This window comes from Salmo salar, chromosome ssa03 (genome assembly GCF_905237065.1).
Source record: "Salmo salar chromosome ssa03, Ssal_v3.1, whole genome shotgun sequence".
NCBI lineage: Eukaryota > Metazoa > Chordata > Actinopteri > Salmoniformes > Salmonidae > Salmo > Salmo salar.
The window spans coordinates 3,354,496-3,378,908 of record NC_059444.1 but is presented as its reverse complement, the minus strand read 5'-3'; the positions used below and the strand labels follow the sequence as shown (position 1 = coordinate 3,378,908).

The window sequence follows — 24,413 nt, the reverse complement described above, 5'->3', positions numbered from 1 at the left end:
TTTTGTTTTTGTTTTACCAACTAATCGGAACATCTCTGAAATACTAATGTCATTATAAGCGACCCTTTATTTCTGGATTCTGACTAATAACATTATAGATATTGTTTTGACCTTCAAGTGAGACATGGCATTGGTAGAACGAGCTACACACAGCCTAGTCCAGGGGCTAAAGATATCTTTACTGTTCTCCTTGCAACAGGAAAAATGTAGTGTTTCATTTTGACAAGTTGTGGAACTAGGCAGAACACACACACGGACCCGTTGACTGGATAGAAAATATGTCTGCTGCCGAGTGTGCAGCACACGATTTGCGGAAGTGAGGTGAGTGTAATTCTCTAGCTAGCTTCATAAACCAGTTTTTTTTATTATTATTATTTTTACAATAAACGATTTAGTCGGTCGCGATCAAGTGTGATCAGAAGTGAAGCATAGACTTATCTACTGGATATATATGTATATATATTTTTTTTTGTGAAGTCGACTAATAGTGAGGTCGTTATGCATGCGAATGCTTTAGGAAAGTAGTTTTTTGGTCAGGAACAATCGGCTACTAGCCGCGGTTAGCAGCAGGCTAGCCACAGGAGTTAACAACACGGAGTAGTTCCTCATCTTCTATCCCTGCTAGCTCATAGTAGCTAGGCAACCGCGTATGCCCGTCTAACGTTAGCTATCCCTGCTAGCTCATAGTAGTTAGGCAACCGCGTAATGCCCGTCTAACGTTAGCTATCCCTGCTAGCTCATAGTAGTTAGGCAACCGCGTAATGCCCGTCTAACGTTAGCTATCCCATAGTAGCTAGGCAACCGCTTAATGCCCGTCTAACTTTAGCTACCCCTGCTAGCTCATAGTAGCTAGGCAACCGCTTAATGCCCGTCTAACTTTAGCTACCCCTGCTAGCTCATAGTAGCTAGGCAACCGCTTAATGCCCGTCTAACGTTAGCTACCAATTGGTAATTAAGCTATGCGATTATCAACTAACTTGCTTTTAGTATTCGATAGCTTGTCATTATACTTTAATTTGAATATAAACCAATTTCTCAATAGCGAAGCATTATTTTAACACTGATATATAACTACTAAATATTAGGTAACTATCCGGTGCGCTAATTGCAATTGTAACTAAACCGCTAAGCTAGCTAGCTAAACGTTACTACTTTTATTTCATGTAATAAAACAAAGCTAACTTGTTAGCTAACGTTTTTGTTATCCGGCCACTTGCTAACTTTGCGATAAAAACGGATGAGAAAGGCAGATATTTGTTGGCAAACAGTTTTATGGTGCATAATTCATTAGGGTGCGACCAAGCTTGCACATTTTGTTTGCATTTTAATATGTTTGGTTATAGCATGTGGGCTAACGGTTCGATGTTAGCCAGCTAACGCTAGTTTAGTAGTTAGCATTGGGTATAAGATTAACACAGTATAACCATGGCGTAGTTAACCGAGGTCTCTGGTAAAATAGTAACTACCGTATTTGGAGTTAACCAAGGAAATACTTTAAGAGCCCTGCGGCATCAGTGTTGTCCAACTTTGGGCTTGACGGTGCTCCCTGCCTGTCGGCTGTAGTGCCATGCCGGGGATTTGGTGTAGTCAGTCAGGTCTGCTGAATGGAGATATATATATATATATATATATATATATATATATATATATATATATATATATATATATATATATATGGTGAAGTAAAGATAGAGGGTGAGGACAAAAACTAAACTAAATTACTCCATTGTTTAACTCTATTGAATTAGTGCAGTTGGATCACAGATCTACTAGCTACTCCACCGTTACCTATAACCAATCAAGGTAGCTAGCTATCAGCTTTCCTTTCACACGCGGTTTAATTCGGTTTTTATTGTTGTTGTGACTTTATTTGTTTACACGGTTATAAAACCTAGCTTGTAAACGAATTGGATATAACTGTCACGACGGGTAGACTTTAGAAAAGCAAGTGCATGCATAGTGTAAGCACGTCTCAATTTAAAGTTGATGTTATGCAACGCGCCCTGGGCAGGAAGTAATTTATGCTTGACATATAAAAGTTAGACTTGGAGACGTTGAAATGATGTCTAGTGCTGTCGCATCTAATGTTTTCATGTTGCCAGACACTTGGCTAGGCCAGCTGAACTTGCCAAACACGCCTGTGCCTGAAATGGAATCATAGGGCTCTGGTCAGAAATAGTGCAGTATTTAGTGCTTAGGGCTCTGGTCAAAAGTAGTGCACTATATAGTAAATAGGATTGCCATTTGTGACGTACGTAAATTAACATCATGGGAAATTGATCCACTTGCCTACCTGTTGCCCATCCCTTCCCTGCATAATGCCTCAAAGACCCTCTGCCTGCATAAGCAAATATCTGTCTGTCTGTCTGACTGACAACACCCACCCTTCCTTCCTTCCGTCTGTCTGTCTGTCTGTCTGTCTGTCTGTCTGTCTGTCTGACAACACCCCCCTTCCTTCTGTCAACACCCCTCCTCTCTGGGGTGGTGTGTGTCTGGCTCTGTGGGGTGGGTGTGTCAAATAAAATGTGATTAGCAGATGTTATTGCGAGTGTAGCGAAATGCTTGTGTTTCTAGCTCTGACTATGCAGTAATATCTAACAATTAATATCTAACATTTTCACAACATAAACCCAATACACACCCATCTAAGTAGAGGAATGGAATTAAGAATATATAAATATATGGACGAGCAATGCGGCATAGACTAAGATACAGTAGAATAGTATAGAATACAGTATATACATATGAGATGAGTAATACATAGACTAAGATACAGTAGGATAGGATAGATTACAGTATATACATATGAGATGAGTAATACATAGACTAAGATACAGTAGAATAGTATAGAATACAGTATATACATATGAGATGAGTAATACATAGACTAAGATACAGTAGAATAGTATAGAATACAGTATATACATATGAGATGAGTAATACATAGACTAAGATACAGTAGAATAGTATAGAATACAGTATATACATATGAGATTAGTAATACATAGACTAAGATGCAGTAAAATATAATACAGTATATACATATGAGATGAGTAATGCCAGATATGTAAACGTTATTAAAGTGACTAGTGTTCCATTATTAAAGTGGCCAGTGATTTCTAGTCTATGTCTATAGGCAGCAGCCTCTCTGAGTTAGTGATGGCTGTTTAACAGTCTGATGGCCTGGAGATAGAAGCTGTTTTTTAGTTCCAGCTTTGATGCACCTGTACTGACCTCGCCTTCTGGATGATAGTGGGGTGAACAGGCAGTGGCTCGGGTGGTTGTTGTCCTTGATGATCTTTTTGGCCTTCCTGTGACATCGGGTGGTGTAGGTGTCCTGGAGGGCTGGTAGTTTGCCCCCGGTGATGCGTTGGGCAGACCGCACCATCCTCTGGAGAGCCCTGAGGTTGTAGGGGGTGTGGTTGCCGTACCAGGTGGTGTGTAGAGAGCTCTATGGGGTGGTGGTGGTGGTGTAGAGAGCTCTATGGGGTGGTGGTGGTGGTGTGTAGAGAGCTCTATGGGGTGGTGGTGGTGTGTAGAGAGCTCTATGGGGTGGTGGTGGTGTGTAGAGAGCTCTATGGGGTGGTGGTGGTGGTGTAGAGAGCTCTATGGGGTGGTGGTGGTGTGTAGAGAGCTCTATGGGGTGGTGGTGGTGTGTAGAGAGCTCTATGGGGTGGTGGTGGTGGTGTGTAGAGAGCTCTATGGGGGGTGGTGGTGGTGTGTAGAGAGCTCTATGGGGTGGTGGTGGTGGTGTGTAGAGAGCTCTATGGGGTGGTGGTGGTGGTGTGTAGAGAGCTCTATGGGGTGGTGGTGGTGGTGTGTAGAGAGCTCTATGGGGTGGTGGTGGTGGTGTGTAGAGAGCTCTATGGGGTGGTGGTGGTGTGTAGAGAGCTCTATGGGGTGGTGGTGGTGTGTAGAGAGCTCTATGGGGTGGTGGTGGTGTGTAGAGAGCTCTATGGGGTGGTGGTGGTGTGTAGAGAGCTCTATGGGGTGGTGGTGGTGGTGTGTAGAGAGCTCTATGGGGTGGTGGTGGTGTAGAGAGCTCTATGGGGTGGTGGTGGTGGTGTAGAGAGCTCTATGGGGTGGTGGTGGTGGTGTAGAGAGCTCTATGGGGTGGTGGTGGTGTGTAGAGAGCTCTATGGGGTGGTGGTGGTGGTGTGTAGAGAGCTCTATGGGGTGGTGGTGGTGTAGAGAGCTCTATGGGGTGGTGGTGGTGTAGAGAGCTCTATGGGGTGGTGGTGGTGTAGAGAGCTCTATGGGGTGGTGGTGGTGTAGAGAGCTCTATGGGGGGGTGGTGGTGTGTAGAGAGCTCTATGGGGTGGTGGTGGTGTGTAGAGAGCTCTATGGGGGGTGGTGGTGGTGTAGAGAGAGCTCTATGGGGTGGTGGTGGTGTGTAGAGAGCTCTATGGGGTGGTGGTGGTGTGTAGAGAGCTCTATGGGGTGGTGGTGGTGTAGAGAGAGCTCTATGGGGTGGTGGTGGTGGTGTAGAGAGCTCTATGGGGTGGTGGTGGTGTGTAGAGAGCTCTATGGGGTGGTGGTGTGTAGAGAGCTCTATGGGGTGGTGGTGTAGAGAGCTCTATGGGGTGGTGGTGTGTAGAGAGCTCTATGGGGTGGTGGTGTGTAGAGAGCTCTATGGGGTGGTGGTGGTGGTGTAGAGAGAGCTCTATGGGGTGGTGGTGGTGGTGTAGAGAGCTCTATGGGGTGGTGGTGGTGTGTAGAGAGCTCTATGGGGTGGTGGTGGTGTGTAGAGAGCTCTATGGGGGGGTGGTGGTGGTGGTGTAGAGAGCTCTATGGGGTGGTGGTGGTGTGTAGAGAGCTCTATGGGGGTGGTGGTGTGGAGAGCTCTATGGGGTGGTGGTGGTGGTGGTGTAGAGAGCTCTATGGGGTGGTGGTGGTGGTGTAGAGAGCTCTATGGGGTGGTGGTGGTGTGTAGAGAGCTCTATGGGGTGGTGGTGGTGTGTAGAGAGCTCTATGGGGTGGTGGTGGTGTAGAGAGCTCTATGGGGTGGTGGTGGTGGTGTGTAGAGAGCTCTATGGGGTGGTGGTGGTGTGTAGAGAGCTCTATGGGGTGGTGGTGGTGTGTAGAGAGCTCTATGGGGTGGTGGTGGTGTGTAGAGAGCTCTATGGGGTGGTGGTGGTGTGTAGAGAGCTCTATGGGGTGGTGGTGGTGTAGAGAGCTCTATGGGGTGGTGGTGTAGAGAGCTCTATGGGGTGGTGGTGTGTAGAGAGCTCTATGGGGTGGTGGTGGTGGTGTGTAGAGAGCTCTATGGGGTGGTGGTGGTGTGTAGAGAGCTCTATGGGGTGGTGGTGGTGTGTAGAGAGAGCTCTATGGGGTGGTGGTGGTGTGTAGAGAGCTCTATGGGGTGGTGGTGGTGGTGTAGAGAGCTCTATGGGGTGGTGGTGGTGTGTAGAGAGCTCTATGGGGTGGTGGTGGTGGTGTAGAGAGCTCTATGGGGTGGTGGTGGTGGTGTAGAGAGCTCTATGGGGTGGTGGTGGTGGTGTGTAGAGAGCTCTATGGGGTGGTGGTGGTGTGTAGAGAGCTCTATGGGGTGGTGGTGGTGGTGTAGAGAGCTCTATGGGGTGGTGGTGGTGTGTAGAGAGCTCTATGGGGTGGTGGTGGTGTGTAGAGAGCTCTATGGGGTGGTGGTGGTGTGTAGAGAGCTCTATGGGGGGTGGTGGTGGTGTGTAGAGAGCTCTATGGGGTGGTGGTGGTGTGTAGAGAGCTCTATGGGGTGGTGGTGGTGGTGTGTAGAGAGCTCTATGGGGTGGTGGTGGTGTGTAGAGAGCTCTATGGGGTGGTGGTGGTGGTGGTGTAGAGAGCTCTATGGGGTGGTGGTGGTGTAGAGAGCTCTATGGGGTGGTGGTGGTGTGTAGAGAGCTCTATGGGGTGGTGGTGGTGTGTAGAGAGCTCTATGGGGTGGTGGTGGTGTGTAGAGAGCTCTATGGGGTGGTGGTGGTGTGTAGAGAGCTCTATGGGGTGGTGGTGGTGTGTAGAGAGCTCTATGGGGTGGTGGTGGTGTGTAGAGAGCTCTATGGGGTGGTGGTGGTGGTGTGTAGAGAGCTCTATGGGGTGGTGGTGGTGGTGTGTAGAGAGCTCTATGGGGTGGTGGTGGTGGTGTAGAGAGCTCTATGGGGTGGTGGTGGTGGTGGTGTAGAGAGCTCTATGGGGTGGTGGTGGTGTGTAGAGAGCTCTATGGGGTGGTGGTGGTGTGTAGAGAGCTCTATGGGGTGGTGGTGGTGTGTAGAGAGCTCTATGGGGTGGTGGTGGTGGTGTAGAGAGCTCTATGGGGTGGTGGTGGTGGTGTAGAGAGCTCTATGGGGTGGTGGTGGGTGTAGAGAGCTCTATGGGGGTGGTGGTGGTGGTGTAGAGAGCTCTATGGGGTGGTGGTGGTGGTGTAGAGAGCTCTATGGGGTGGTGGTGGTGGTGTAGAGAGCTCTATGGGGTGGTGGTGGGGTGTAGAGAGCTCTATGGGGTGGTGGTGGTGGTGTAGAGAGCTCTATGGGGTGGTGGTGGTGTGTAGAGAGCTCTATGGGGGTGGTGGTGGTGGTGTGTAGAGAGCTCTATGGGGTGGTGGTGGTGTAGAGAGCTCTATGGGGTGGTGGTGGTGGTGTAGAGAGCTCTATGGGGTGGTGGTGGTGGTGTGTAGAGAGCTCTATGGGGTGGTGGTGGTGTAGAGAGCTCTATGGGGTGGTGGTGTGTAGAGAGCTCTATGGGGTGGTGGTGGTGTAGAGAGCTCTATGGGGTGGTGGTGGTGTAGAGAGCTCTATGGGGTGGTGGTGGTGGTGTAGAGAGCTCTATGGGGTGGTGGTGGTGTGTAGAGAGCTCTATGGGGTGGTGGTGTGTAGAGAGCTCTATGGGGTGGTGGTGGTGGTGTGTAGAGAGCTCTATGGGGTGGTGGTGTGTAGAGAGCTCTATGGGGTGGTGGTGTGTAGAGAGCTCTATGGGGTGGTGGTGGTGTAGAGAGCTCTATGGGGTGGTGGTGGTGTAGAGAGCTCTATGGGGTGGTGGTGGTGGTGTGGAGAGAGCTCTATGGGGGGGTGGTGGTGTAGAGAGCTCTATGGGGTGGTGGTGTGTAGAGAGCTCTATGGGGTGGTGGTGGTGTGTAGAGAGCTCTATGGGGTGGTGGTGGTGTGTAGAGAGCTCTATGGGGTGGTGGTGGTGGTGTGTAGAGAGCTCTATGGGGTGGTGGTGGTGGTGTAGAGAGCTCTATGGGGTGGTGGTGGTGGTGGTGTAGAGAGCTCTATGGGGTGGTGGTGGTGTGTAGAGAGAGCTCTATGGGGTGGTGGTGGTGTAGAGAGCTCTATGGGGTGGTGGTGTGTAGAGAGCTCTATGGGGTGGTGGTGGTGTGTAGAGAGCTCTATGGGGTGGTGGTGGTGTAGAGAGCTCTATGGGGGGGTGGTGTGTAGAGAGCTCTATGGGGTGGTGGTGGTGTGTAGAGAGCTCTATGGGGTGGTGGTGGTGGTGTGTAGAGAGCTCTATGGGGGGGTGGTGGTGTGGAGAGCTCTATGGGGGGGTGGTGGTGTGGAGAGAGCTCTATGGGGTGTTATTAAGGAGGAAACCATTATGCTGTGTTGTCTACAGCTGTAGCAATTTAACCTCGGTGCCCAGTAGTACAGGTTTATACTTGTGTTATTGACAGACTGAACAGCTGTTTGGCTGAGGTAGGCCGTCATTGTAAATAAGAATTTATTCTTAACTGTCTTACCTACTTTAATAAAGGTTAAATTAATTTAAAAAATATAATTATTAATAAAGTATCTGTTTGAGACCCAAATGAGATATTAACCATCCTCTTGCGACCCAAAACGCCCTCCAACAGCCTTAACTCGCAACTCTCACATACCCATTTTTTACATTTTTTTTTACATTTTAGTCATTTAGCAGACGCTCTTATCCAGAGCGACTTACAGTAGTGAATGCATACATTTCTTCCCTGTGCTGGCCCCCCGTGGGAATCGAACCCACAACCCTGGCGTTGCAAACACCATGCTCTACCAACTGAGCTACAGGGATACCCAGGGCCCACTCTGGGTCCAGACCCATAATTTAAGAAGCACTGATTTGAACTATTTATAGGCCTATTCTAAATGCCAGGTAGGAAACGGAATGGCAAGCCCGATTCTTTATGTGGTCAAGGGCAATGAGTTGTAGATATAGAGACCCGAGAAGGTGATGAGGTCAGAGTTTATGCAGCAAGGGTACTTTTCCCATACGGTGGCGCACAATTGACCCAGCGTCGTCCGGGTTAGGCCGGGGGAATGCCGTCCATTGTAAATAAGAATTTGTTCCTAACTGACTTGCCTAGTTAAATAAAAAAATATATAAAAACTTTGTCCCTAGTTGTAATTGATGTCGTGTTCTGTGTTCCACCATGGGGGGCCATTTCCCATGCATGAGGCAATGGTTAAAATGGCCCCCCCCGTCAAGCTAGCTTGACTTGCTTGAAAGTTAGTTACTTTTTCCCCTCAACTTGTTTCTCTAACATTTATTATCATCTTAAACAATGTTTCTCCTGTCTTGAATGAAAAGGTAATGTTTTGACATCTCCCTAAATAAATGCGGTCTCTGACTGGAGACCAGTCAGATTACCAGCGTTTTGTGTGTGTGTGTGTGTGTGTGTGTGTGTGTGTGTGTGAGAGAGAGAGAGAGAGAGAGAGAGAGAGAGAGAGAGAGAGAGAGAGAGAGAGAGAGAGAGAGAGAGAGAGAGAGAGAGATGAGAAAAAAAAGGAATGAAGGTCTGGGGTGGTATTGAGAGAGCGAGACCCCAAATGGCTCCCTATCTAGCGCACTATTTTTGACCAGAGAGTCCTATGGCCCTTCGAAAAGTAGTGCGCTATATAGGGTACCATTTGGGATGCGACCTAGTGCTCCAGTCTACTTGTTTCCCCACACAGAGCACTCACAGCTGAATCATCAAAGCTAGGCTGACATTTCTTTGAACTGGCACGAGATGAAAGATACTGCCCTGCCCTTATTCACCCTCTGTCAGTGTACAGTTGAAGTCGGAAGTTTACATTCACCTTAGCCAAATACATTTTAAACTCAGTTTTTCACAATTCCTGACATTTAATCCTAATAAAAATTCCCTGTCTTAGGTCAATTAGGATCACCACTTTATTTTAAGAATGTGAAATGTCAGAATAATAGTAGAGAGAATGATTTATTTCAGCTTTTATTTCTTTCATCGCATTCCAAGTGGGTCAGAAGTTTACATATACTCAATTGGTATTTGGTAACATTGCCTTTAAATTGTGTAACTTGGGTCAAACGTTTCGGGTAGCCTTCCACAAGCTTCCCACAATAAGTTGGGTGAATTTTGGCCCATTCCTCCTGACAGAGCTGCTGTAACTGAGTCAGGTTTGTAGGCCTCCTTGCTCACACACACTTTTTCAGTTCTGCTCTCAAATCTTCTATAGGATTGAGGTCAGGGCTTTGTGATGGCCACTCTAATACCTTGACTTTGTTGTCCTTAAGCCATTTTGCCACAACTTCGGAAGTATGCTTGGGGTCATTGTCCATTTGGAAGACCCATTTGTGACCAAGCTTTAACTTCCTGACTGATGTCTTGAGATGTTGCTTCAATATATCCACATCATTTTCCGTCCTCATGATGCCATCTATTTTGTGAAGTGCACCAGTCCCTCCTGCAGCAAAGCACCCCCACAACATGATGCTGCCACCCCCGTGCTTCACGGTTGGGATGGTATTCTTCGGCTTGCAAGCCTCCCCATTTTTCCTCTAAACATAACGATGGTCATTATGGCCAAACAGTTATATTTTTGTTTCATCAGACCAGAGGACATTTCTCCAAAAAGTACGATCTCTGTCCCCATGTGCAGTTGAAAACCGTAGTCTGGCTTTTTTATGGCGGTTTTGGAACAGTGGCTTCTTCCTTGCTGAGCGGCCTTTCAGGTCATGTCAATATAGGACTCGTTTTACTGTGGATATAGGACTCGTTTTGTACCTGTTTCCTCCAGCATCTTCACAAGGTCCTTTGCTGCTGTTCTGGGATTGATTTGCACTTTTCGCACCAAAGTACGTTCATCTCTAGGAGACAGAACGCGTCTCCTTCCAGAGCGGTATGACGGCTGCGTGGTCCCATGGGGTTTATACTTGTGTACTATTTTTTTGTACAGTTGAACGTGGTACCTTCAGGCGTTTGGAAATTGCTCCCAAGGATGAATCAGACTGATTTGATTTTCCCATGATGTCAAGCAAAGAGGCACTGAGTTTGAAGGTAGGCCTTGAAATGCATCCACAGGTACACCTCCAATTGACTCAAATGATATCAATTAGCCTATCAGAATCTTCTAAAGTCATGACATCATTTTCTGGAATTTTCCAAGCTGTTTAAAGGCACAGTCAATTTAGTGTATGTAAACTTCTGACCCACAGGAATTGTGATTAAGTGAAATAATCTGTCTGTAAACATGTTGGAAATTGTACTTGTGTCATGCACAAAGTAGATGTCCTAACCGACTTGCCAAAACTATAGTTTGTTAACGAGAAATTTGTGGAGTGGTTTGAAAAAACGAGTTTTAATGACTCCAACCTAAGTGTATGTAAACTTCCGACTTCAGCTGTAGCATCTCTGATTCTCTTACCTTATTCACCCTCTGTCAGTATAACATCTCCCAACGCTGAACCTGGTTCAGCGTTGATAGAACCTGGTTCAGCGTTCTATGTTGATATAAAAACATGTTTTTCTTATAAAAGATTTTTCCCTTTCAAGTAAATTTCCTTTAGGACTTAAGCCCCTAGATGAATAATTTAAAGCCTAATGGATCCCTTACGAAGCTTTATAACCTCTGTCTCCTCTATGCTCCCAGGTGCCCCCGTTCTGTAGCAGAGGAGCGAGCAGCACGATGAGACGCCGGTAGCCGCCCGCCTTGGCATGGCCGCGTCACGTTCCTCGCGCGTCACAAGGTCATCGGTCGGGCTCAATGGATTGGACGAGAACTTCTGTGGCCGAACCCTCAGGAATCGCAGTATCGCCCAGCCGGATGAGGGTCAGGGTTCACCCCTCCCCGGCAGCAAGGCCCCACGCTCTCCCAAGAAGAGACAGGACGACCAGGCCGGTGCCTCAGAGAAGCCTGGGGGTCACCGGGGAAAGGTAGCCCACCACAAGGCCGCCTCGGTGGACGGGGAGACATGGTCAAGCCCCAGGAAGAGGGTCCTGTCCTGCTCAGAGAGAGAGGGTGTTGGTGGTTCGGAGAAGGTTGAGAACTGTGAAGGGAGGCGCAAGGAGACGTCGGGTGCTGTGGGGAGGGATGCCTCGCCGCTCCTCAAAAGGGCCAAACGGTGCCTCCGCTCTGGGGAGTCGCATGGATCCAAGGATGACCTCCCGTCTGCGCCCCCTGTGCCCGTCATCGCCGCCTCCCACTGTGCCCCCTTAACGACTGTGAAGGAGAACAGTGAAGGGGGCGACCTGCTCAGACAAAACTCCACCGCAGCTTCCCCTTCCTCTTCTTCACCTGACCTCAACAAGGAGGAAGGAGAGGAGGAGGATGACGTCGGCGGCCATATTGAGAGCGACGGCCATGCTCAGCAGCCCCTGAACTCCAACTCCCATAAGTCCAGTAGCAGGCTTGGGCAGACCAGCAGTAGCCCTGATGCTCAGACAAACTCCCTGTGTCTCAGCGCTGCCTCCAACACCACCTGTCCAGGTCCCGGTCCAGCACTGCTGAACGGCAGCCAGAGGGGGGCGCCCTGCCCCTCGCCCCCAGACCCCATAGTGCCTTGTAGAAACTCTGATCCTGGGCAGGAGGAAGAGTGTAAAGACTCTGATCCTGGGCAGGAGGAAGAGTGTAAAGACTCTGATCCTGGGCAGGAGGAAGAGTGTAAAGACTCTGATCCTGGGCTGGAGGAAGAGTGTAAAGACTCTGATCCTGGGCTGGAGGAGGAAGAGTTTAAAGACTCTGATCCTGGGCAGGAGGAAGAGTGTAAAGACTCTGATCCTGGGCAGGAGGAAGAGTGTAAAGACACTGATCCTGGGCAGGAGGAAGAGTGTAAAGACTCTGATCCTGGGCAGGAGGAAGAGTGTAAAGACACTGATCCTGGGCAGGAGGAAGAGTGTAAAGACTCTGATCCTGGGCAGGAGGAAGAGTGTAAAGACACTGATCCTGGGCAGGAGGAAGAGTGTAAAGACTCTGATCCTGGGCAGGAGGAAGAGTGTAAAGACTCTGATCCTGGGCAGGAGGAGGAAGAGTGTAAAGACTCTGATCCTGGGCTGGAGGAGGAAGAGTGTAAAGACTCTGATCCTGGGCAGGAGGAAGAGTGTAAAGACTCTGATCCTGGGCAGGAGGAAGAGTGTAAAGACACTGATCCTGGGCAGGAGGAAGAGTGTAAAGACACTGATCCTGGGCAGGAGGAGGAAGGTAAAGACTCTGATCCTGGGCAGGAGGAAGAGTGTAAAGACTCTGATCCTGGGCAGGAGGAAGAGTGTAAAGACTCTGATCCTGGGCAGGAGGAAGAGTGTAAAGACTCTGATCCTGGGCAGGAGGAAGAGTGTAAAGACTCTGATCCTGGGCAGGAGGAAGAGTGTAAAGACTCGGGGGAGTGTCCTGCTCCTATTTTGGTCTCATTTGAGGAGGACTCCTCTACTCCCCACCTGTCTGTCAGAGAGGAGGAGGTGGATGTAGTGGGGGACTCAGTGTGTCGGGAGGAAGTGGTGACAGCGACCGAGGAGGAGGTGGAAGTGACACCGACCGAGGAGGAGGAGAGTTGCGGCGGGGGAATTAACGGATGGTCGTTCACCAGCATCATCATCATCAACAACAACATCAGAAACGTAAACAACATCAACAATAACTCAGGAGAATCCACCATGCCACTGCTAGCCCCCCAACACCCTCAGACCCACCTTGCACCCCCTCTATCTCCGGCACATCGCCCCCCTCCTTCACAGAGCCCCACGAACACAGGTACACCCTGAGGACTTCGCCCCGTAGGGCCGCCTGCGGCGGGGGCAAGGCTGTGGGCCCTTGTTCCCCTCCCAGGGACCCTCTGAGGGAGGTGGTGGAGGCGGGGAGAGAGCTGGTCGCTACTCCTACCCTCTCCTCATTCTCCAGTATCCAGGCCAGGGAGGGGTCTCCCCCGTCCATCCCCATGGAGCAGGGGAACGGTGGGGCTAGAAGGGACAGGGTAAGGTGGGACAGTACGGGCCGTGGGGAGCTCTGTGAGACCAGGGGAGGTCTAGACAGGAAGGAGGTGCCAAGAGGAGGAAGTCAACAGGAGGACGAGGATCCAGACGTGTATTACTTTGAGTCAGACCACCTGACCCTCAAGCATAACAAAGAGTTCGTATTGGGAGTTTATGGGATATATATATATATATATTCAGTCGTGGCCAAAAGTTATGAGAATGACACAAATATTAATTTCCACAAAAGTTTGCTGCTTCAGTGTCTTTAGATATTTTTGTCAGATGTTACTATGGAATACTGAAGTATAATTACAAGCATTTCATAAGTGTCAAAGGCTTTTATTGACAATTACATGAAGTTGATGCAAAGAGTCAATATTTGCAGTGTTGACCCTTCTTTTTCAAGACCTCTGCAATCCGCCCTGGCATGCTGTCAATTAACTTCTGGGCCACATCCTGTCTGATGGCAGCCCATTCTTGCATAATCAATGCTTGGAGTTTGTCAGAATTTGTGGGTTTTTGTTTGTCCACCCGCCTCTTGAGGATTGACCACAAGTTCTCAATGGGATTAAGGTCTGGGGAGTTTCCTGGTCATGGACCCAAATATGGATGTTTTGTTCCCCGAGCCACTTAGTTATCCCTTTTGCCTTATGGCAAGGTGCTCCATCATGCTGGAAAAGGCATCGTTCGTCCCCAAACTGTTCCTGGATGGTTGGGAGAAGTTGCTCTCGGAGGATGTGTTGGTACCATTCTTTATTCATGGCTGTGTTCTTAGGCAAAATGGTGAGTGAGCCCACTCCCTTGGCTGAGAAGCAACTCCACACATGAATGGTCTCAGGATGCTTTACTGTTGGCATGACACAGGACTGATGGTAGAGCTCACCTTGTCTTCTCCGGACAAGCTTTTTTCCGGCTGCCCCAAACAATCAGAAAGGGGATTCATCAGAGAAAATGACTTTACCCCAGTCCTCAGCAGTCCAATCCCTGTACCTTTTTCAGAATATCAGTCTGTCCCTGATGTTTTTCCTGGAGAGAAGTGGCTTCTTTGCTGCCCTTCTTGACACCAGGCCATCCTCCAAAAGTCTTCGCCTCACTGTGCGTGCAGATGCACTCACACCTGCCTGCTGCCATTCCTGAGCAAGCTCTGTACTGGTGGTGCCCCGATCCTGCAGCTGAATCAACTTTAGGAGACGGTCCTGGCGCTTGCTGGACTTTCTTGGGCGCCCTGAAGCCTTCTTCACAACAATTGAACCGCTCTCCTTGAAGTTCTTGATGATCCGATAAATGGTTGATTTAGGTGCAATCTTATATCCTTGCCTGTGAAGCCATTTTTGTGCAAAGCAATGATGACGGCAGGTGTTTCCTTGCAGGTAACCATGGTTGACAGAGGAAGAACAATGATTCCAAGCACCACCCTCCTTTTGAAGCTTCCAGTCTGTTATTCGAGCTCAATCAGCATGACAGAGTGATCTCCAGCCTTGTCCTCGTCAACACTCACACCTGTGTTAACGAGAGAATCACTGACATGATGTCAGCTGGTCCTTTTGTGGCAGGGCTGAAATGTAATGGAAATATTTTTGGGGATTCAGTTCATTTGCATGGCAAAGAGGGAATTTGCAATGAATTGCAATTCATCTGATCACTCTTCATAACATTCTGGAGTATATGCAAATTGCCATCATACAAACTGAGGCAGCAGACTTTGTGAAAATAAATTTTTGTGTCATTCTCAAAACTTTTGGCCATGACTGTGTGTGTGTATATATATATATTTATTATTTATTTATTTATTTATTTTATATATACACACACACTGAGTGTGCAAAACATTAGGACCCCACCCCCTCCCCACCCCATTTTGCCCTCCGAGTGGAGTGAGGAGGAGGTGGAGGGAGAGAGGAGGAGGAGGGAGTGAGGAGGAGGAGGAGGAGGGAGAGAGGAGGAGGAGGAGTGAGGAGGAGGAGGGAGAGAGAGAGGAGAAGGGAGTGGGAGAGAGGAGGAGGAGGGAGTGGGAGAGATGAGGAGGGAGTGGGAGAGATGAGGAGGGAGAGGAGGAGGAGGGAGTGGGAGAGAGGAGGAGGGAGTGGGAGTGAGGAGGAGGGAGTGGGAGTGAGGAGGAGGAGAGAGGAGGAGGAGGAGGGAGTGGGAGAGAGGAGGAGAAGGAGAGATGAGGAGGGAGTGGGAGTGAGGAGGAGGAGGGAGAGAGGAGGAGGAGGGAGTGGGAGAGAGGAGGAGGAGGGAGAGAGGAGGAGGGAGGGAGGGAGGAGGAGGAGGGAGGAGGGAGTGGGAGAGAGGAGGAGGAGGGAGAGAGAAAGGAGGGAGTGGGAGTGAGGAGGAGGAGGAGGGAGAGAGGAGGGAGTGGGAGAGATGAGGAGGAGGGAGTGAGGAGGAGGAGGAGAGAGAGAGGAGGAGGAGGAGGAGGAGGGAGTGGGAGAGATGAGGAGGAGGGAGTGAGGAGGAGGAGGAGAGAGAGAGGAGGAGGAGGAGGAGGAGGAGGGAGTGGGAGAGATGAGGAGGAGGGAGTGGGAGAGAGGAGGAGGAGGGAGAGAGGAGGAGGGAGGGAGGGAGGAGGAGGAGGGAGGAGGGAGTGGGAGAGAGGAGGAGGAGGGAGGAGGAGGAGGGAGGGAGAGAGGAGGAGGGAGGGAGGAGGAGGGAGGGAGGGAGGAGGAGGAGGGAGGGAGGGAGGAGGAGGAGGGAGGGAGGAGGAGGGAGGAGGAGGAGGAGGGAGAGAGGGAGGAGGAGGGAGTGGGAGAGAGGAGGAGGGAGGGAGAGAGGAGGAGGGAGGGAGGGAGGAGGAGGAGGGAGGAGGGAGTGGGAGAGAGGAGGAGGAGGGAGAGAGAAAGGAGGGAGTGGGAGTGAGGAGGAGGAGGAGGGAGAGAGGAGGGAGTGGGAGAGATGAGGGAGTGGGAGTGAGGAGGAGGAGTGAGTGGGAGAGAGGAGGAGGAGGGAGTGGGAGAGAGGAGGAGGGAGTGGGAGAGAGGAGGAGGAGGGGAGGGAGGAGGAGGAGGAGGGAGTGGGAGGGAGGAGGAGGAGGAGGGAGTGGGAGGGAGGAGGAGGAGGAGGGAGGGAGGGAGGAGGAGGAGGAGGGAGAGGGAGGGAGGAGAGAGAGGAGGAGGGAGTGGGAGAGAGGAGGGAGAGGGAGGGAGTGGGAGAGAGGAGGAGGAGGAGGAGGGAGAGGGAGGGAGGAGAGAGAGGAGGAGGGAGTGTTTCCTGTTTTGGGACACAGACACAACCTACCTCTGATCTGTTTCCTGTTTACATACATGCTGCTGTCTGTTTCTCCTATAGTGTTGATCCCTCATAAATGGCACCCTATTCCCTATAATATAGCGCACTACTTTTGACCACGGTACCAATTGGGACCCATCCTGAGTTAATAATGTATTGTCCAGGTGCTGGAAGTTGTATTCCCTGACTCATGTTGTCCTGTCTCCCCCTCCACCAGTTACCAGAGGTTACTCCAGACTGTAGGTGTGTTGGAGGCCCAGAGAACTCAGAGTATACTGGACTTGGAGCGTCTGGCCGGACAGCAGAGAGAAGCTCTCCGAGACCCCGTCAGCTTTGTGGAGCAGCTGCAGAAACAGGTACTGTACTTTACACGATAGCTTACAGCCTGTTATAACAGGTATATGTAGCATTATAGGTATATGTAGCATTAATGCGGTTATGACGGGTATATAATGCGGGTATGACAGGTATATAATGCGGTTATGACGGGTATATAATGCGGTTATGACGGGTATATAATGCGGGTATGACGGGTATATAATGCTGTTATGACGGGTATATAATGCGGGTATGACGGGTATATGATGCGGTTATGACGGGTATATGATCGGGGTATATAATGCGGTTATGACGGGTATATAATGCGGGTATGACGGGTATATGATGCGGTTATGACGGGTATATAATGCGGTTATGACGGGTATATAATGCGGTTATGACGGGTATATAATGCGGTTATGACGGGTATATGATGCGGTTATGACGGGTATATGATGCGGTTATGACGGGTATATGATGCGGTTATGACGGGTATATAATGCGGTTATGACGGGTATATAATGCGGTTATGACGGGTATATAATGCGGGTATGACGGGTATATGATGCGGTTATGACGGGTATATAATGCGGTTATGACGGGTATATAATGCGGTTATGACGGGTATATAATGCGGTTATGACGGGTATATGATGCGGTTATGACGGGTATATGATGCGGTTATGACGGGTATATGATGCGGTTATGACGGGTATATAATGCGGTTATGACGGGTATCTCGCTGGTCTGGTCTGGTCTGGTCTGGTCTGGTCTGGTCTGTTGCTCCTGTGTGAGGTGTTGGGACTGCGGTTGAGGGTGATGTCCTGGCAGGGTGGAAGTCTTTTCGTGGTAGCAGGGTGGAGATTAACCATTCGTGCTGGGCCCTCAAGTCGTTTGTGCCTGTATGATTTATGATGTGGCTGGGGGACTCTATCTCTCTCTCTCTCACTCACTCACTCACACACTCACAATTCAATTGAAGGGCTTTATTGTCATGCAAAACATATGCCAAAGCAAGTGAAATAGATAATTAACAAAAGTGAAATAATCCCAATAAAAATGTACGGTAAACATTACACTCACAGAAGTTCCAAATGAATAGAGACATTTAAAATGTCATATTATGTATAGAAAAAGTGTTGTAACAATGAGCAAATAGTTAAAGTACAAAAGGGAAAATAAATAAACATAAATATCTCCCTCTCTAATAATAAAAAAAACATCTCTATCCAAAAATTCATACAAATCTAATTGACATTTAATCACAAGGCTTTCTTATACAAATACCCCCCCCCTCCGTTTTTTCCCACAACAAGAGGCTGTCGCTCCAGGTGGTTCAACATGGCAGCTTCCAGCTGCTCGTCTTGGCTGTAAGCCTTGATGCGATCTGACAAAGTGGAACGTTAGGGCCCAAAGGCTACTTTCGAGGGAAATAGTTCACATGTTTCCTGCCCGTACATGGGGAATCCTGGGGTGATTTTTTTATTTTTTGTCTAATTCTACGAGGCCACTTCCTGTTGACCTCTGATCTCTAACCTCAGGTGGAGTTGGACCTGCCGCGGCCCCAGAGAGTGGTTCAGCTGCCAGACATCTCATGGGACCAGTACACCTCAGGACTGGGAGACTTCGAGAGGGAGTTTTGTGACAACAAACGCAAAACCAGGAGACTCAAACTCATATTCGATGAGGGTGAGTTGATCCTGCCATGTACTGATTCAGTTAGTTTATTTCCTCATTTAGAATATATGGAATTTGTTTTTGGAAATGCTTAACAGCTTTGTTGTTTCGTTAAATAGTGTTAAATCATGTATATATATATATATATATATATATAATATTGATTTATAAATACATGATTTAACACTATTTAACACTATTTAATATATATATATATATATATATATATATATAAAAATTCTCTGAATTACAATACAACTGTATTTACACCAAGGTCTTGAACTACCTTTCAACCTCGTTCACCATTCACTTTCAATGCAATGAAAATTGAACAAGCAAGATACAGTATATCAAAAATGATAGACATGACAAACAGTTTTTAATATATATATATTATCCTATAGTTAGGTTACCAGTCGGACCAAAAAGCCCTCTGGATCCCAAGGAGGAGGGTGAACCGTCAACCCTGTACTCTGCTCTGCCCTCTAGTGACGCTCTTGAGAACTACAACAACTCACAGGCACATCCCACTGTGAACCCACAGGCTGTACCCAAAGCCATGTATTCAGGGCATGACTGCAGCTTGATAACAACATGTGTTATGTAGCTAGCTAGGGCATAACTGCCTCCGTTTCTCTACTAATTGCTTTCAAAGATCTCACAAATGACCATGTTATTGCCATTTTACAGCCCCTCGTCTCTGATCACACCATCCCATTCCTCTACCCATACTAGAGGACAAGAGATGGTATCTATGGAAACAAACCACCTCTCTTCTTCTGGTGCTCTACTGCTGTTGTGTGTGTGTGTGTGTGTGTGTGTGTGTGTGTGTGTGTGTGTGTGTGTGTGTGTAAAATAAGTCAATTTAATTGATTGTGTAGATTCTCCTGAACAAATATCATATCACGTCTGCATCCCAATGGCAGCCTATTCCCCTACTACCTACATAGAGTCCCCGGTGGAAAGGAGTCCACTATATATGGAATAGGGTTCCATTTGTCCCTGGTGGAAAGGAGTCCACTATATATGGAATAGGGTTCCATTTGTCCCTGGTGGAAAGGAGTCCACTATATATGGAATAGGGTTCCATTTGTCCCTGGTAGAAAGGAGTCCACTATATGGAATAGGGTTCCATTTGTCCCTGGTAGAAAGGAGTCCACTATATATGGAATAGGGTTCCATTTGTCCCTGGTGGAAAGGAGTCCACTATATATGGAATAGGGTTCCATTTGTCCCTGGTAGAAAGGAGTCCACTATATATGGAATAGGGTTCCATTTGTCCCTGGTAGAAAGGGAGTCCACTATATATGGAATAGGGTTCCATTTGTCCCTGGTAGAAAGGAGTCCACTATATATGGAATAGGGTTCCATTTGTCCCTGGTAGAAAGGAGTCCACTATATATGGAATAGGGTTCCATTTGTCCCTGGTAGAAAGGAGTCCACTATATATGGAATAGGGTTCCATTTGTCCCTGGTAGAAAGGGAGTCCACTATATATGGTGAAGCCCCAAAATTGCCCCTCGCTAGAAGCCTGTGTTTCAGACATAAAGAAGTGGATGGCTGCAAACTTTCTACTTTTAAACTCGGACAAAACAGAGATGCTTGTTCTAGGTCCCAAGAAACAAAGAGATCTTCTGTTGAATCTGACAATTAATCTGGATGGTTGTACAGTCGTCTCAAATAAAACTGTGAAGGACCTCGGCGTTACTCTGGACCCTGATCTCTCTTTTGAAGAACATATCAAGACTGTTTCAAGGACAGCTTTCTTCCATCTACGTAACATTGCAAAAATCACAAATTTTCTGTCCAAAAATGACGCAGAAAAATTAATCCATGCTTTTGTTACTTCTAGGCTGGACTACTGCAATGCTCTACTTTCCGGCTACCCGGATAAAGCACTAAATAAACTTCAGTTAGTGCTAAATACGGCTGCTAGAATCCTGACTAGAACCAAAAAATTTGATCATATTACTCCAGTGCTAGCCTCCCTACACTGGCTTCCTGCTAAGGCAAGGGCTGATTTCAAGGTTTTACTGCTAACCTACAAAGCATTACATGGGCTTGCTCCTACCTATCTTTCCGATTTGGTCCTGCCGTACATACCTACACGTACGCTACGGTCACAAGACGCAGGCCTCCTAATTGTTCCTAGAATTTCTAAGCAAACAGCTGGAGGCAGGGCTTTCTCCTATAGAGCTCCATTCTTATGGAATGGTCTGCCTACCAATGTGAGAGACGCAGACTCAGTCTCAACCTTTAAGTCTTTACTGAAGACTTATCTCTTCAGTAGGTCCTATGATTAAGTATAGTCTGGCCCAGGAGTGTGAAGGTGAACGGAAAGGCTGGAGCAACGAACCGCCCTTGCTGTCTCTGCCTTGCCGGTTCCCCTCTTTCCACTGGGATTCTCTGCCTCTAACCCTTTTACAGGGGCTGAGTCACTGGCTTACTGGTGTTCTTCCATGCCGTCCATGGGAGGGGTGCGTCACTTGAGTGGGTTGAGTCACTGATGTGGTCTTCCTGTCTGGGTTGGCGCCCCCCTTGGGTTGTGCCATGGCGGAGATCGTTGTGGGCTATACTCGGCCTTGTCTTAGGACGGTAAGTTGGTGGTTGGAGACATCCCTCTAGTGGTGTGGGGGCTGTGCTTTGGCAAAGTGGGTGGGGTTATATCCTGCCTGTTTGGCCCTGTCCGGGGTATCATCGGATGGGGCCACAGTGTCTTCTGATCCCTCCTGTCTCAGCCTCCAGTATTTATGCTGCAGTAGTTTATGTGTCGGGGGCTAGGGTCAGTCTGTTACATCTGGAGTATTTCTCTTGTCTTATCCGGTGTCCTGTGTGTATTTAAATATGCTCTCTCTAATTCTCTCTTTCTCTCTTTCTGTCTTTCTCTCGGAGGACCTGAGCCCTAGGACCATGCCTCAGGACTACCTGGTATGATGACTCCTTGCTGTCCCCAGTCCACCTGGCCGTGCTGCTGCTCCAGTTTCAACTGTTCTGCCTGCGGCTATGGAACCCTGACCTGTTCACCGGACGTGCCTGTTGCACCCTCGACAACTACTATGATTATTATTATTTGACCATGCTGGTCATTTCTGAACATTTTAACATTTTAACATCTTGACCATGTTCTGTTATAATATCCACCCTGCACAGCCAGAAGAGGACTGGCCACCCCTCATAGCCTGGTTCCTCTCTAGGTTTCTTCCTAGGTTTTTGGCCTTTCTAGGGAGTTTTTCCTAGGGAGTTTTTCCTAGCCACCGTGCTTCTTTCACATGCTTTGCTTGCTGTTTGGGGTTTTAGGCTGGGTTTCTGTACAGCACTTTGAGAATATCAGCTGATGTACGAAGGGCTATATAAAAATAAATTTGATTGATTGATATATGGAATAGGGTTCCATTTGGGATGCGTCTTTAATTTATTCATCGTTTTGTATTCTTCTCTCCTTTTTTATTTTGTAAACACATCCACACTCATCTTCATTACTCTCTCTCTCTCTCTCTCTCTCTCTCTCTCTCTCTCTCTCTCTCTCTCTCTCCCTCTCTCTCTCGTTGCCCTTTTCTTGTGGCAACAGGTCACAAATCTTGCTGCTGTGATGGAACACTGTGGTATTTCACCCAGTAGATATGGGAGTTTATCAAAATTGGGTTTGTTGTTGAATTCGTTGTGGATCTGTGTAATCTGAGGGAAATATGTGTCTCTAATATGGTCATACATTTGGCAGGAGGTTAGGAAGTGCAGCTCAGTTTCCACCTCATTGTGTGGGCAGTGTGCACATAGCCTGTCTTCTCTTGAGAGCCGGGTCTGGCTACGGCGGCCTTTCTCAATAGCAAGGCTATGCTCACTGAGTCTGTACATAGTCAAAGCTTTCTTTAAGTTTGGGTCAGTCACAGTGGTCAGGTATTCTGCCACTGTGTACTCTCTGTTTAGGGCCAAATAGCATTCTAGTTTCCAATGTGTCAAGTAATTATCTTTTCGTTTTCTCATGATTTGGTTGGGTCTAATTGTGTTGCTGTCCTGGGGCTCTGTGGGGTCTGTTTGTGTTTGTGAGCAGAGCCCCAGGACCAGCTTGCTTAGGGGACTCTTCTCCAGGTTCATCTCTCTGTAGGTGATGGCTTTGTTATGGAAGGTTTGGGAATCGCTTCCTTTTAGGTGGTTGAAGAATTTAACGGCTCTATTCTGGATTTTGATAATTAGCGGGTATCGGCCTAAATCTGCTCTGAATGCATTATTTGGTGTTTTACGTTGTACACATTTACATTACATTTAAGTCATTTAGCAGACGCTCTTATCCAGAGCGATTTACAAGTTGGTGCATTCACCTTAAGATATCCAGTGGAACAACCACTTTACAATAGTGCATCTAAATCTTTTAAGGGGGGGGTTAGAAGGATTACTTTATCCTATCCCAGGTATTCCTTGAAGAGGTGGGGTTTCAGGTGTCTCCGGAAGGTGGTGATTGACTCCGCTGTCCTGGCGTCGTGAGGGAGCTTGTTCCACCATTGGGGTGCCAGAGCAGCGAACAGTTTTGACTGGGCTGAGCGGGAACTGTGCTTCCTCAGAGGTAGGGGGGCCAGCAGGCCAGAGGTGGATGAACGCAGTGCCCTTGTTTGGGTGTAGGGCCTGATCAGAGCCTGAAGGTACGGAGGTGCCGTTCCCCTCACAGCTCCGTAGGGAAGCGCCATGGTCTTGTAGCGGATGCGAGCTTCAACTGGAAGCCAGTGGAGAGAGCGGAGGAGCGGGGTGACGTGAGAGAACTTGGGAAGGTTGAACACCAGACGGGCTGCGGCGTTCTGGATGAGTTGTAGGGGTTTAATGGCACAGGCAGGGAGCCCAGCCAACAGCGAGTTGCAGTAATCCAGACGGGAGATGACAAGTGCCTGGATTAGGACCTGCGCCGCTTCCTGTGTGAGGCAGGGTCGTACTCTGCGAATGTTGTAGAGCATGAACCTACAGGATCGGGTCACCGACTTGATGTTAGTGGAGAACGACAGGGTGTTATCCAGGGTCACGCCAAGGTTCTTAGCACTCTGGGAGGAGGACACAAGGGAGTTGTCAACCGTGATGGCGAGATCATGGAACGGGCAGTCCTTCCCCGGGAGGAAGAGCAGCTCCGTCTTGCCGAGGTACACAGAAGATATTTTTGCAGAATTCTGCATGCAGAGTCTCAATTTGGTGTTTGTCCCATTATGTGAATTCTTGTTAGGTGAGCGGACCCCAGACCTCACAACCATGAATGGCAATGGGTTCTATAACTGATTCAAGTGTTTTTAGCCAGATCCTAATTGGTATGTTGAATTTTATGTTCCTTTTGATGGCATAGAATGCCCTTCTTGCCTTGTCTCTCAGCTCGTTCACAGCTTTGTGGAAGTTACCTGTGGCGCTGATGTTTAGGCCGAGGTATGTATAGTTTATGGTGTGCTCTAGGGCAACGGTATCTAGATGGAATTTGTATTTGTCGTCCTGGCTACTGGGCCGTTTTTGGATCACCGTTATTTTTGTCTTACTGAGATTTACTGCCAGTAAGGTCCCACAGTTGACAGTGCATGTCAGAGCAAAAACCAAGCCATGAGGTTGAAGGAATTGTCCGTAGAGCTCCGAGACAGGATTGTGTCGAGGCACAGGTCTGGGAAAGATATCCCAAAAATTAGGCAGCATTGAAGTTCCCCAAGAACACAGTGGCCTCCATCATTCTTAAATGGAAGAAGTTTGGAACCACCAAGACTCTTCCTACAGCTGGCCGCCCGGCCAAACTGAGCAATCGGGGGAGAAGGGCCTTGGTCAGGGAGGTGACCAAGAACCCGATGTTCACTCTGACAGAGCTCCAGAGTTCCTCTGTGGAGATGGGAGAACCTTCCAGAAGGACAACCATCTCTGCAGCACATGACAACTCGCTTGGAGTTTGCCAAAAGGTACCTAAAGGACTCTTACACCATGAGAACCAGATTCTCTGGTCTGATGAAACCGTGATTGAACTCTTTGGCCTGAATGCCAAGCGTCACGTCTGGAGGAAACCTGGCACCATCCCTACGGTGAAGCATGGTGGTGGCAG

General features: G+C 48.5%; 2 protein-coding genes across 3 annotated transcripts in view; both read left to right on the top strand.

Annotated features, from left to right (window-relative positions):
• Positions 1-96: 96 nt before the first annotated feature.
• Positions 97-12,934, top strand: LOC106596416 (ZZ-type zinc finger-containing protein 3). Of its 2 annotated transcripts, none has more exons than XM_014187709.2 (2): positions 97-321; positions 10,830-12,934. In XM_014187709.2, exon 2 carries the CDS (start codon positions 10,895-10,897, stop codon positions 12,932-12,934), a length of 2,040 nt encoding a protein of 679 aa, XP_014043184.2. In that variant the 5' UTR covers positions 97-321; positions 10,830-10,894. The 2 variants fall into 2 exon arrangements, with proteins under 2 accessions (XP_014043184.2, XP_045570355.1); XM_045714399.1 differs by lacking the exon at positions 97-321 and adding an exon at positions 10,144-10,237.
• Positions 12,935-13,034: 100 nt separating this feature from the next.
• The window catches only part of LOC106596422 (ZZ-type zinc finger-containing protein 3), a 30,826-nt gene continuing 19,447 nt past the window's right edge, over positions 13,035-24,413 (top strand). The window contains exons 1-4 of the mRNA XM_045714400.1: positions 13,035-13,298; positions 16,590-16,728; positions 18,232-18,379; positions 18,772-18,899. Of these exons, the coding sequence (XP_045570356.1) occupies positions 13,108-13,298; positions 16,590-16,728; positions 18,232-18,379; positions 18,772-18,899 (606 nt within the window). The 5' untranslated portion in view covers positions 13,035-13,107. The remainder of the gene's footprint in view (positions 13,299-16,589; positions 16,729-18,231; positions 18,380-18,771; positions 18,900-24,413) is intronic.